Source organism: Danio aesculapii, chromosome 15 (assembly GCF_903798145.1).
Source record: "Danio aesculapii chromosome 15, fDanAes4.1, whole genome shotgun sequence".
In the NCBI taxonomy this organism is placed as follows: Eukaryota; Metazoa; Chordata; class Actinopteri; order Cypriniformes; family Danionidae; genus Danio; species Danio aesculapii.
The window spans coordinates 39,798,807-39,813,662 of NC_079449.1; the positions used below are offsets into that span (position 1 = coordinate 39,798,807).

At 37.1% G+C, this 14,856-nt stretch overlaps 1 protein-coding gene across 1 annotated transcript in view; it reads right to left on the reverse strand.

The window, feature by feature from the left end:
• mipepa (mitochondrial intermediate peptidase a) overlaps positions 1 to 14,856 on the reverse strand; it is a 54,596-nt gene that overhangs the window by 27,745 nt on the left and 11,995 nt on the right. Inside the window, exons 16-17 of the mRNA XM_056474527.1 lie at positions 13,820 to 13,936; positions 1,996 to 2,117 (exon numbers count right to left, since the gene is read on the reverse strand). Of these exons, the coding sequence (XP_056330502.1) occupies positions 1,996 to 2,117; positions 13,820 to 13,936 (239 nt within the window). The remainder of the gene's footprint in view (positions 1 to 1,995; positions 2,118 to 13,819; positions 13,937 to 14,856) is intronic.

The window sequence follows — 14,856 nt, forward strand, 5'->3', positions numbered from 1 at the left end:
AACTGTTGATGGAAAGCCAAGATGCGCATCGATTTTGAAAATGCACATAAAAAAAACTTATATGTATGACTGAGTAGGATAAACTTTTAATTTCGGTAAGAAAAGATTTGCATAAACTATGATGGAAACACTTTTGCAGAACAGAATCCAATATGCGCATCAATAAAGTCATGTGATTTAGTTATAAAAGATTATGTGATGATAAAAATGCGTGTGAATGGACAAACCAGCAGACTGAACACACTGTAAAACATTTGAAATGTTGTTTTGGTCATTCTAAAACACCTTAAGCATTTCAGCATTGGTGTTATTATATTATTAATTACCTCCAGAATTGTCAAGAGCGTCTGTGCTCCATGTCTCTCGCCTTCAAACGCCATTGCATGTTGGCATCGTCTTATGAGGTGCAAGTCATTTCTTAAATAAGGAAAATATTCACACATCTTCTCCTTCCGCAGCAAATTCCGTTTTAACTTTTGATATTTGGCACCAGTTAATCAGGAAGTTATGATTTTGTTTTCTTTGACTCGTTGGATGGAAACGCTGCTTTATTCGCACATCTTTTATGTGATTTTGCAGTTTTGCGCATAATTTTAATTCACATCGTTGGATGGAAACATAGCTACAGTCTTCTGAAAAGGATTCAATGATAAGGTGCAAGACGTGTTTGTCGCGATTTGTTGGTATTTTCAGACCAGTGCAACCCTAATTTTCACGTTTTGCGCAACATTGTTTAAATAGCAAATCCATTTGTGCCCCTTTGTGAACTCATGGGTGTGTGCCGGTCTAAAAAGGAGGTGTGTTAATGCGTTGCTATTTTGTGGAACTGAAAACTGGTCTAAAGTCCAGCACAGAACACATTAGTTATGCGCCTACGCAGGTCCAAAACGCTTACACATTGCTTAATACACACAGAATGTATAGCAACACACAAATATCTTTACATATGTAAAAATTAAAGGATTCAAATGTTACAAAAAATGTATTTTCTACATAAATATAAAAACCACTACTTCACGTCCATGCCTTCTTCATGTCGGGTTTTTTTTTTCAGGTCATTCATGATGATTTGCTTTTGTATAATATTATTAGTTACAGTATGTATTATATGCATATTTATATTTGTTTTAATAAAAACAAGTTTAGATTTGTCCACCTGTCGTGTTTTGGAGACTATATGGGGCATAAGAATAGGACGTGTGTTTGGATATAACTCAGTGTTTTGACCACACTTCATTATTATTGTTCATTTATTTGTTTGAACTGAAATTAGAACTGAATTTAGAAATAGTTTTGAAACAAATCTTTGCGTTTAACAAACAAAATTAAATATGTAGGCTAATGAATGTCTTTAGGGGAGTGTGCACAACACCACTTCCTAATCTACAAAAGTAAAGGAGTAAAGTAACGAGTAAAAGTAAAGTAAAGGGTAAGTAAAGAGTTCAGTTTTTCCACTTACAAAGTCCGGCATGTAATATAGGTAATGCGCCTTGGTGCGACGTAAATGACGCTTAAAGGGAATGAGAGATGAGACTCTGATTGGTTTAATGTACGATATGCTCAAAACACACCCATAACTCATTAAGAGTATAAGCACAAACATATTTTCCATCTTTAAAATAGCAAAAGTGGATTCGGGCATGCCTTTAATGCTTTTGTGCCATGCGCTCTAGAGTTTTGCGCCTAGATCAAAACATAAAGGAATTAAAATATAGCCCTTTATAATTACTTTGTCTCCTTTGGTTTCATTGTCCATGTATACCTTGCTTTAATTTTATTATTATGAACTTTCAACAAACATTTTAATTAGTGTTATATGGGTGGGTTAAGGTTTTGAGTTTATTTTTGTAATAAGTTAAATCTACCGTTATAGAGTACTCCCAAGAGAATTTTGATACATGGTCCATCCCTTTGTTGTAAGCATTTAGGTGGTACTGTATGTTTTTTTCAATGAAAATAGAGAGTAAATAAAAAAGCATGCAAAAAGTAACAAACCTGTTGAGGGGGTCTTTATAAAAACACTGCTTCCACACCATAGAGGCCACGGCCCGTGACATCAGGTAAGAGTAGTATTTGGCCCCGTAGCCGATGAGATGACTAAACCTCAGCTGCCAGGCCTGCAGAGAAAGGTAAACTAATCACAATCTGCTGTAGGAATATTCCAGATACATCTCTTTATGTGCTTGCCAAGTTATTCTCTAACCTGGAAACATGCTGATGTTAACAACATTCAGCATCTGCAACTGTGACCCAATGAAATCCAAGCATCAAGTTAAGGTATTGCCACACAACGCCTTCAGGACCACATTCATCACTAAATATTTACATTCCCAGAGCACAAATGGTGCTAACCCTTTTCCATGGCTACTTTACCTCTGAGCCAAAGTGATAATGTTTAGGGTGGGTGCTAGTTGGGGATGTTTTTAGCCATAAAATTACAGGCTAGATTTGTGTTGAAAGAGCTCAGCAGTTCAACCGCATGGCTGAGGGTTGAAGACGTGCTTAGACACCCGCTGTTACCATTATCCCTGCAGGAAATGAACCGAGCACACTGTACGCTTGATACCACTGTAAATAGGGGCAACAAACCAGTTGGTAAAAGATAACATCAGTTTATAGCTACAGCTTATCAACATACCTGGGTTCACAAAGGCAATGACGAGGAAACCATATTATATACTGAATGAAGAAATATATATATTTTTCCCCATCGCTTTCAGTACACTTGTGACAGAGCCACTAAATTTAAGAGTTTGCTATTCAAGTATGTGTAATACAAGTATTTGCTGAGGCCACTAGTATGTGGGTCTTAAATGAGACAACAGCCAGCTTTTGCAAACCTGAAGCTGATTACATCACATCTTAAACACACTTGTACAGTACCTACACTCACCGGCCACTTTATTACAGTAGGTACACTTTATTAGTACCAGGTTGAACCCACTTCTGCCTTCAGAACTGCCTTAATTTTTCGTGGCATAGATTCAACAAGGTACCGTAAATATTCCTCAGAGATTTTGGTCCATACTGACAGCAGCTTCAAGCAGTTGCTGCAGATTTGTCGGCTGAACATCCATGATGCGAATCACCTGTTCCACCACATTACAAAGGTGCTCTATTGAATTGAGATCTGGCGACTGTGGAGGCCATTTGAGTACAGTGAACTCATTGTCATGTTCAAGAAACCAGTCTGAGATGATTCACACTTTAAGACATGGCGTGTTATCCTGCTGAAAGTAGCCATCAGAAGATGGGTACACTGTAGTCATAAAGGGATGGAAATGGTCAGCAACAATACTCAGGCAGGCTGTGGCGTTGACACAATGCTCAAGTGGTACTAATGGGCTTGGTTTGAAATTCAGCAGATAGTCTTAACCATGTGTACATGCCTAAATGCTTTCAGTTGCTACCATGTGATTGGCTGATTAGAAATTTGCGTTAATGAGCTGTTGGACAGGTGTACCAATTAAAGTTGCTGGTGAGTGTATATTTCTCCAGTTTTGAACCATTTCAGACTACAGTGACACATTGCTGCCACACACATTATTTCCCATTCAATTATGTCACAATAACAAGATCTTTTCTCATTAAACAACAACTTATTTCATAATTTGAGATGATATTTCATTAAAACGACATGTTTTCTTGTGATAAGATGTTATTTCATTAAACAAGATCTTTTATACACAATATGACGTTTTGTTTGAATATTGGTATGGTAAAAATGTCAGGATATGGCACATTTAATCAAACTGGTTCATTTTTACTTTCTCCTTGGTTTAGACCACAACAAAATTTTATTAACACGGAGTCACGTCCATAAGATCATGTTTAGCATGTAAACAGTACATCAGAATCTTAAACATCTGAGACTGTACAGACGAAAGAATCAATCTGGTCTATTGGAAATAGCCTTATTACACTCAGTATAAGGAGAAAATATGTCATTTTCAACCAGATGATTATGTTGTTTTAATAAACTAACATCTTGAAAAGATATCAATTTAATGAAACAACATCTCCATATTACAAGAGATTCGTTTTTGATTCAGTCAGATTAAAGAGATTCATTTTAAATTTCATTTGAAAGAGAAAATATCATATTACACTATTATAAAATAATATGTGTGTGGCAATGTGTCACAGTATCTGACAAATAGAATATAAAAAAACACAAAAATACAACTAAACATACCCTGATATTCAATCCAATACATGCTGTTATTTTGGGCACTTCCAAATACTCTGAAAAATATTTATTTTTTGCACTTTACAGTGAATTTTAAGAATATTCAGCCTGGTCTTCATCACAGCAGCATATAACTGAAGATTTAATAGGCTGTTTGTTTTCAAACAATCATTTTCACATGTTAATATGTTTTACATGACAGAGAAAGAGACTGAAAATGCTGACTATTTAGTAGTTATTTTCTTAGTTAATCCCTAATGGCTCATTAAAATTGTAAAATAGTTTTTAATAAATGAAGTTAAAGTTCTGCAGTTTTTAACTAACTTAAAAGAGTGAAATTAAAATTAACATGTTTTTTTTTTTGCTAGAGCACATTGTTATCCTTAAAGGCTGGGACACACCAAGCCAATGATGGGCCATTGAGCAGCATTGGGCTATTGGCAAGCATCGATCTGCCTAGTCTGTTTCTAGTTGAAAAGTGAACCCAACTCTTCAGAGTGAGTTGGCCCTATTCAGCAGGTAGAATCAGTGTCGGCAAAGAGAGTGCTCTGATTGGTTATTCAGCAATGAATCAGAGTGTGAGATCAAAAATTGAAGTGACAAAGTTTTCTAGTTTAGCTGGTTTCTCTGGTATCTGGCGTGTGCCATGCTTTAGTTAAATAATTACTCATTGCAAGTTAATCCAATGAAAAAGGTTTATTTTGGTAATCTTCAATCAAAACCTGACCATTTACTTCTGTGTTTTAAGTAACGGTTCCTCACTGTTTGATGGTTCCTCACTGTCAGTTTGATGGCTTCATCTACAATATTCTTAACCACGACCATCTTACCATTAGTTTCTTTTTAAAGAGCCCGTATTATGGGTTTTTGAAAATGCCCTTCCATATAGTGTGTCATACAGCTCTAAGTGACGTGAAATATCCCGCTAAGGCTTAAATCTGTAAGTGTACAGTGTTTAAAACTATTGATTCATCTATAAAGGAGTCGACTCATAGTGCTTCAAACGAGTCGTCTTGATAACGAGTCATTAGGTGTTTCGTGATGACGCGGCTACGAAACACAAGTAGTTTCGCGCGCAAACCCGGGAGATTTGAAACCTGCGGCCCCGCCCACTAACACAGAAAAAAAGCCCCACACACACAAACACACACAGAGACACGCACAGACACCGGTGGAATGAAGTCACGCTGTGCAGATGGATACTATCAACAGCCTACCCAAAGATGAAAGCTCAGCATTATAGCCCAGAGTGCTTCTGGAAACTACATGCTTAAAAAGAAGACTTCATCGGTTTGTAAAAGGAAGGATCAGTAAAGACTGTCAGAACATGGATCAGTGTATCATGAATCAGTTTCATCCTCCATTTCACAAGTGTAAGTACGTGCAATTAAAACTGTTGCCTTGTTTACTCTAGCTTGCAAATGATGTATTTAGTTGTGTTTTGTTACTTGTAACCGCGTGTACTGTATCAGGTTAACTCTTTATTTTCTCATATCGCGTGTAAAGCCACGTTGAAAACGCGACGCGTTTCGCTTTGTTTACGGATCGTCAGCTATTCCTACACTCATGCAACGGTCAAGTTTAAAAATAGTTCAGCTCAGGTTCAAGGGAGCTGTCTAAACTGCACCCAGCAAGCTGAACTGGCGCTCTAGTCTAGGCGAACAGTGAGAGTAATGTGTGTGTGTGTGTGTGTGTGTGCGCGTGCGCGCGTGCGTGCGTGCGTGCGTGCGTGCGTGCGTGTGTTGCGCAGGGCCGGTTCAGCAAGCTGAACTGCCGCTCTAGGTTAAGGACGATCACGCCGCCTTCAACCCGAAAGTGAAAACAAAAGTGACCCGTTTGCAAAGTGAGGACAGGGGTGTCGCAGATATAACCGAGGACGCGGGTGGTGAGGGAGTTGTCGCGGACGTCTCCCTCTCTATTGGTGTTGTGTCTTCTAAAGAGAGGAGGAGGAGGTGTTTGTGTGTGTGTATGTGTGTGTGTCTGTGTGAAAAGAGCAGGTAGAGGGTGACGTGCTCCTCGCCAGTTCTTGGAGTTTTTGCTCAATAAAATAGTTTGTCGTCTGTTTTTTTAAGTGCATAGTCTGTATTTACATTCACCCACTGGCAGCCAAAATCCACACCTTACACTATAAAGCGTGTATGCACTGTGACTACTTTTATATTGTTGATTAGCTGCTGGGCATTTCACTCTGTCTCGCGCTGAAGGCTGTCAGTTTCGACCAATCGCAGCAGGCTGTCATCGGTCCAATCAGCGCAGATTAGCTTCACGCTGAGGATGGGTTTGGGTACAAATGAATCGCTGAACGAATCATATGGGAGTCGCTGGGATAATTAGGTAAAAATAAATGCAGATTATAAGACCATGAAAGTGCTTTTTGACCTTGCATGCATATTAGACTGTTGTTGGAGACCCTTACAACCTAAATATGACCCTATTTCATGTATAATAGGGGCTCTTTAAAAGAAAGCCCTGACATACATCAACATGTAACAGAAAAACACATGTAGCGGAGGCCAGCTAGCAAATTGCTATGCAGGAAAACCTCACTCCTCTGACCTCTAAAGGTGCTCTAGCGAGAGACGCTAGAGGCCATGCTCTTTAGCCTCCTTGTTAAAGCAACTGACTCCCATGCAAAGAATTGCTGGTTCGATCCCCGCTCAGACCAGGTTGGGTGCAGTAGGACTGGTGTGGTACATGTGGGGGTACGGTATGGTTCGGTTTGGTAAGCTTTTATGGCCGTTTCCACTGTCAAAAGGTACCTAAAGGTGAACCGTTCCGTACCACTTTTAGGGTACCCTTTGCAAAGAATATCTAGCACAGCAAAACGGTACCAAAAGGCGGAGCTAGACGCGCAACTGAACGCTATTGGTTTACAGAGATACATCACTTGCTCGTGGACAAGCCAGAATGAAAACAAAAAATCTGCCATGTTTTAAATACACAGCCAAGACATTAAGCCTGGTTTATACTCGACGTGTTTGCTAGTTTGCTTGAGTGCGCGCGGCGAATGTGACGTCAGATGCGTTTACGACTTCGGCTGGCGGAGCGCATGATTGAAGAGATTTTGTCTGAAACAGTACGATTGTACAGACATCTTTATGATCCTTCCATGCGTGATCATAGAGATAACCAGATGACCAATAATTATTGGCTAGAAATTGCCACAGCCGTGGGAAAGGAGGAAAGTTTTTGTTAAACTATTGGAAAAACCTGAGAGATAAGTTTGTAGTTAACAGTGGGTAGCATGTTCGCCTCACAGCAAGAAGGTCGCTGGTTTGAGCCTCGGCTGGGTGTGTTGGCGTTTCTGTGTGGAGTTTGCATGTTCCCCCTGTGTTCACGTGGGTTTCCTCTGATTGCTCCGGTTTCCCCTCATAGTCCAAAGACATGCGGTACAGGTGAATTGGGTAGGCTAAACTGTCCGTAGTGTATGTGTGTGAATGAGTGTGTATGGATGTTTCCCAGTGATGGGTTGCAGCTGGAAGGGCATCCACTTCGTCAAAACATATGCTGGATAAGTTGGCGGTTTATTCCGCTGTGGCAAACCCAGATTAATAAAGGGACTTAGGCGAAAAGAAAAATCAACAAATTAATGTTGTTCCACCAGATTTACACTGATGTATGTGATACAATTTTGATTTTAAAACAATTTAATAGTAACAAAAATATAATTAAGGAACAAATTATTTCCTTGATATAACTGGAAAGGAATATTTTAAGTCAGTATTTGGTCAGGAATGTTGGACTATTATTGCCTTTTTAGCATAAGAAAAGGACAAAAACTAGCCAGACAATAATGTGTGAATTGTGGAGCAGGCTAAATAAAAAAATCTGTATTTTCAAGTAAGTGTCCTTTTTTAGCTTTTATTCTTGCCATAATAAAAACATTTATTTGTATTTCAACCCATGTTCTCTTGTCATTAATATTTTAATAAACTTAAAACTGTAAAACTGTCTGAGATATGAACAAAAGCAAGTGATGCATCAAAGTATCAAAACATCAAAAAAATCTTGAATGGTTATAAAAATTATTTTGAGGATTATAAAGATTTATCAAAATAATTAGTTAAAAAATATTGAATAATAATAATGATATGACAGTTACAGAAACGTTCTACTTCTCTTTTTATCCGTCTGTCTTTACGGTCAGTTTCTTTTGACCACCCTCTGTCGTTTTAAAGAATATCACAACGGCGAACGCATCAAATATAAAAGCCTTGTCCATTTCATGAGGTGTGCATGCAGTCAGCAGAGGTCCGCGATGCGGCACCAGGCGAAAGCATGAATCTAGCTTTACACTGTAATAATATAAAGATATAATAACGAGCCATGGTCAACCCAAGCTCAATAAACCTTGTCGTCATCATGATGAACAGCCAAAAAGCCAAGAAGAAGAGCAGAATCTGCCTTGTGCCCAGTAGTTTTTTACAAGGCCGTCTAAAGTGTGAGTGGTTTTGCTTTCTCGCTTGCGCTCGCAGTGCGTCTATATATGTAATAACGAACTTCTTGAACTGATGATAATAACAGTGATTATTGAAGTGCTTCTGACATCCGATCCTGTCAGAAACAAACAAATTCGAGAGTGAAGCACGAAAAAACAAAGGAGAAGCTGGAAAAATCAAAGGAGCAAATAATCAACCATGAACAAACTGCCATGTTTAACTATTATCATCACCTTTTGGACTATTATGAACTCAGAATGGCATTACTCTCTAACAAAAGGTTACATTTGCTAGTGAAGATTAAAGATACAGATGAGAGGTTTGCACTGACTGGGCTATATGTTGCGGGTTCTTTTTGAACCCAAATAAGGACTAAATGTATGCTGTGTGTAGTTTATCTGTAATTGGCAAGACATCGGAGACTGTAAGGGTCTGTATGTGTTCATATATGTTGCATTTATTTATTTATTTAATATAATCACAGACGTTACAGTAGGCTATTTCACATTTCACATTGATCTGCAGTTATAATCAAATCCTGTTCATAGAAAGGCAAGTGATGAACATTTATACACAAGTATTTATGTGTACAAAGCATCTGTTTTGTGAGAAGTGCCTCTCAGATGACATGTGAACGACCTGTACAGCTTTATTGTAGACATTTTCTCTGCGAGAATGACGTTGACTGATACTTTGTCATACACTGCTCCCACCAAAAGAGTACCATTGGTACCCTTTTAGCAGTGGAAATGCAAGCCTGATAAAGGTGACCCGTACCATATCGTACTGTACCACTCAGTGGAAATAGGCCATAAAGGTGCTCTAGTGACAGACGCTAGAGGCCATGGTCTTTAGCCTTCTTGACAAAGCAACCAACTCCCAATTTGATCCCAGCTCAGACCGGGTTGGGTGCAGTAGGACCAGTGGGTTACACATATAGTATACAAGAACATATTTAGCTATAAAAGCATTGTTGTCATGCTACAGGATATTAAAGGACCCCTTGAAGACATCTGGCTCTAATGATCACCGTCCGACATGCTGAACAATACGTTCTGATGTAGAATATGTGTGTTAAGCGTTTCTCCCTGATCTTGTAGAAGAGCCAAAATTGTGTAAACAGCACTATGAGAGACACATTACGGTGGAGAAGATGAAATTGCAGCACAATACAGACTTAAGCCTCAGAGTATTAGTAAGATGTATCCCATATGGCTTCTAATGACTTCAGCAAACCCTGCAGATGAAACCTCTTAAAGCTAAACACCAGCAATGCAGAACAGCTACTTCACTATCAACATTTGCCTGAAATCTGCATTCAGTAATGGAAACATTTTCACTGCAAATGGGTTCTGTCAGTAAATGTACATTTATAATACTGTCCCATTCACAGAGTTTTGTATAGAATGCTTCAATTCAGCTAACAAAAAGGGCCAAATCTAAGCTGGTATTTGCACGCTTTTCGTGTATCTCAGCAGGAAGAGGAATGTAATGATGTGTGTGAATGTTCACAAATATTAGCAACAGGACAAGAACTTCCATCTGGTCCATGTTTGTAACAGCTGCCATTATCTTCCAGAACACTATTAATGCCCCAGTAAACTGAATCAACGTCAACCTAAGTCAAACAACTATAAATACAGCTTTCTCTGTGAGTCATTAACCTTCTCCATCACTGACCACAATCTTTATTAGTGGTCAAGCTGAATTATTAGTGGACAAGCATCCTGATTATTACTCAGATTATTAATGAGACTGTCATTTGCACTGTCAGGTCTTGATGCCCAATTCCGATTTGTTGCATATCTGATTTTTTGCCTGTCCGTTTACTCGTTCTTTTAATTGTGACCCATATCCGATTTATGCGTTTACACTTGCCATACAATTTATGACGTTGCGCATGCGTAAAGGCGGGTTCTAGCATCTGCTCCACACTAGCCATAGAATCTAACAAAATCAGCTTTTTTTCAGGTTGCCTAAGCTATGCGCATGCACACTCAAAAGGAACAATATCACGGTCGACGCCAATCGTGTAGTGGTTAGTGCGACGACACATGCATTGCGGTGCTCACGGTGACGCGAGTTTGATTCCTGCCTCGAGGTCCTATGCCGAACCTTCCCCTCTCTCTGATCCCCACACTTTCCTGTCAATACTCTTTACTGTCCTGTCAATTAAAGGTGAAATCCCCCAAATATATATATATATATATATATATATATATATATATATATATATATATATATAAATAAATAAATAAATAAATATATATAAAAAAAAAAATATATATATATATATATATATAGGAAGAAGATCACAAAATCGACCTCATTTATGGCCGTTCTACATATAATCATCCTCTGAATGATGCTTCGTCAGACTGCGCTGAGTACACATTTCCCCATTCAAAACTTTACGAGTGACATGTCTTGTGTATTCTATAGTCTTTGGTACCATTTTTACTGTATTTATCCTTAAAAACAACAAAATAAAAAGACACCCTTACTGACCCAAAAACTTTCAACAAATTGAATTCACTCGAAGTATCAACCATTTAAAATACAAAACAATCTATCACAGAAAAATTTACTTGCCAAAAACATGTCAGGTAAAAAAAAAAAAGTCTAGTTTATATCTTCATTGCAGCTAAATAATGTGTTGAAACAGCTGCCATACAGAGTTGCACGCTGAAGGTTTTACGAGCATATGTGGACTGAGGAAAGCTTTCATTTGTTCTTTAATAGTCACTAAAACAGGCATCCTACAGAAACGAAAGGCACACACTCATACTATTAGCTGCCATCCCACGAGAGGCAGTAATAATGGATAAAAATGGGAAAGCTGGGTGATTTAGAGGATGGTAAAGACATTACGGCTGGAGCAATTAAAGAGAGAAGGGGAATATTTAGAGTTGGGGGAGGCCTGATTCCCAGTGGCTCCACATAATTACAGGCCAGGATGAGCGGTTTATGAAGGCCATTCCGTAATAAAATATGTGCTTTAGATCACTTTGATTCTCAGGCGACTATTTCTGAGAGCTGAGAAAAGCATTGAGCTGTGTTTTCTCTTGCAGTAAAAAAAAAAACTGAAAGAAGAGTTTCAAATATTTCCCCCAGGGAGTGCTTCTTCAAAGTATATCTCTGCTTTGTTATTGCAGAATAGGCCCCTGAAAAAGGGCCGGAGAGCGGAGAAAAGCATTTTAATCCTTTAACCGTGCAGTGTCTGTGAAAGATGTAGAAAAACCACAGAGCAGGAAAAAGGGGGTCAAAGCTAAACTACCTTGGTGTGTTCATGTGTGTTTGTGGGAGTATAAGATGTTATTAAGGATTAGTCAAGGAAGGATTCCTAAACATTCATTAACTTCAATAATGGCAATGGATCACTTCATTTCAGCGCAGCAGACCACCTACATTAAGGTGAGACATGCTTTTAGCCACACACCGATTTACAGAAGGTATTTAATAGCTTGCAAATCATTCAAAGATAAAAGTTTTTTAAATAAAAATAAAAATTATTCATTTTTCGCATGGATTGGCAACAGAAACAATTGTAGAAGTGATTTAAGAATAAAATAAAATATGAATTGCTTTTGAACATGACAACGTGTTTCTTTTCTTAAATTTGAACAAGCTGATTGAGTGATTGATTGAATGATTCAAGTTCCTTTCCCGAGCGAATAAGGGTTTTATTAAGTGGTTGTGTGAATGATACAGTGACTCTCTAATAAAGATAGCATAAACAATGAATGGTGTTCCACGCCACGCCATGGTGAATGGTGAGGTGGCAATCCTTAGCAGGACACAATCAAAACTGAACTGATCAAAACTGACTGGGCGAGGTAAAAAAAAAAATTTAAATAAATGATAAAAAAAAAACTGATCAAATAATAAAATACATTTAAACGGAAAAGATTAATATAAAATAAAATTGCTTAAAACTATTTCATGAATTCCCTAAAGAGGTTTCGTTTTTTAATTTTGAACAAATTTAAGGAAGTCCTAAGAGGCCATGCAGTCAATTATTTGGTTTCTCTCGTTTTCTCAATATCCCGACTTAATTTTCTTTTTTTTTTCTTTTTTATGGATTGGCAACAGAAACAATTGTAGAAGTCTTTCAAGAATAAAATAAATATGAATTGCTTCTGAACATGACAATGTGTTTCTTTTCTTAAATTTGAACAAGCTGATTAATTCAATGACTCCGTTTTATACTTAGTAAACAGTTTTTTTCCAGAGCGAATGAGGGTTTTAATAAAAGTGGTTGAGTGAATGATTCAGTGACTAATAAAGATAGCATAAACAATTAATGGTCCACGCCACACCATGGTGAATGGTGAGGTGGCAAACCTTAGCAGGACACAATCAAAACTGAACTGATCAAAACTGACTGGGCGAGGTAAAAAGACAAATAAATTTTATAAAAACACATCAAATAAAAAAAAATAAACATAAACAGAATAATATGAACAAACTGCTTAATTTCATTAATTGTTTGAAAGAATGAAAAGAAATAGCAATTTCTTTTTTTAATTTTGAACATTTACAGAAGTCCTTTAAGGTCATGCATTCAATTATTTTTTCTCTCGTTTTCTCAATTTCTCGATTTAATTTTCTTTTTTTATGGATTGGCAGCAGAAACAATTGTTGAAATGTTTCAAGAATAAAGTAAAATATGAATTGCTTCTTAACATGACAACTTATTTATTTTCTTAATTTTGAACAAGTTGGATCAGTAAATGATTCAATGACTGCATTTATACTTAGTAAACAGTTTCTTTCCCGAGCGAATGAGGGTTATATTAAGTGGTTGAGTAAATGATTCAGTGACTTCCTAATAAAGATAGTATAAACAAGATAAAAAGAAGATAACCTTTCCTTTCTTGATATAAATTTCTACCCTTAATTGATATTTTTCTTTTTATAATTATTATCTATAATATTATTATTAATAATTGTTTGACTGAATAATTAAGTCAATTAAATATAATGAATATATAATAAATCAAATAATTCCCTCACAGTAATAATTTTATTCTTGAATGAATCAAAGCTTTGAACAAAACTATCGAGTGAATAATTAAATGACTCATACATAAAGATTTAGCCTGCATGGATTAAAATCAGAAACAACTGTAGAAGTGATTGAAGAATAAAATAAAATATTTATGTAACATTTTAAATGAAGCACACTCACCGTGTTAGAGACATATGGCAGACCATAATACTTCTTCTGCAAGTCTACCATGATGTCTGTTGTTGAACGATTTTGTGGTTTTCCATGATAAACTTGATCCAGGACTGAATAGAAAACCTAGAGAGAACATTTACAGACTTGTGTTGAAATACAAAACCACTTATGAATATGCTGCATTACATATACATACAGTTGAAGTCAGAATTATTAGCCCCTCTTTGAATTTGTTTTTCTTTTTTAAATACTTCCCAAATTATGTTTAACAGAGCAAGGAAATGTTCACAGTATGTCTGATAATATTTTTTATTCTTGAGAAAGTCTTATTTGTTTTCTTTTCTAGATGACTGGGTGGGTCTTTTTGCATTTCGGTGGGTTTTGGATGGTTTTGGGGCTGGAATCAGCAAGCTACATCTGACAACACTGGCCCTTTTAGGCAATTTTTTCCCGACTGTCTACAGAACAAACCACTGTTATACAATAACTTGCCTAATTACCCTAACCTGCCTAGTTAACCTAATTAAGCCTTTAAACGTCACTAAGCTGTATAGAAGTGTCTTAAAAAATATCTAGTCAAATATTATTTACTGTCATCATGCAAAGATAAAATAAATCAGTTATTAGAGATGAGTTATTAAAACTATTATGTTTAGAAATGTGTTGAAAAAATCTTCTCTCCAATCTGCTCGGGCATTCTGTTTGAATAGGGAAACATCAAATTCTCCAAAATTGCTTGCCAAGTTTACAATTAAATTTCTTATTAGAAATCATCAATAAAATTAAACAACATCTATCTCTTTAGTTTCATTTCTAAACGTCCAAATCGCACAAAATCTGCAGAAACTCATGTCTGGTCCGAGCCCCTTCCCCAGAGTATCGTCAGTCTATATCAATCGATGATTGGCTCCTGTACTTGAAGGCGGGCTTTATTGGCCACACTGCAATCGATGATTGGCTCCTGAACTAGTAGGCGGGGCTTAATTCAGCATTTTGACCATTACACTTTTCCCCATTCAAAAAGATACGAGTGACACGTCTTG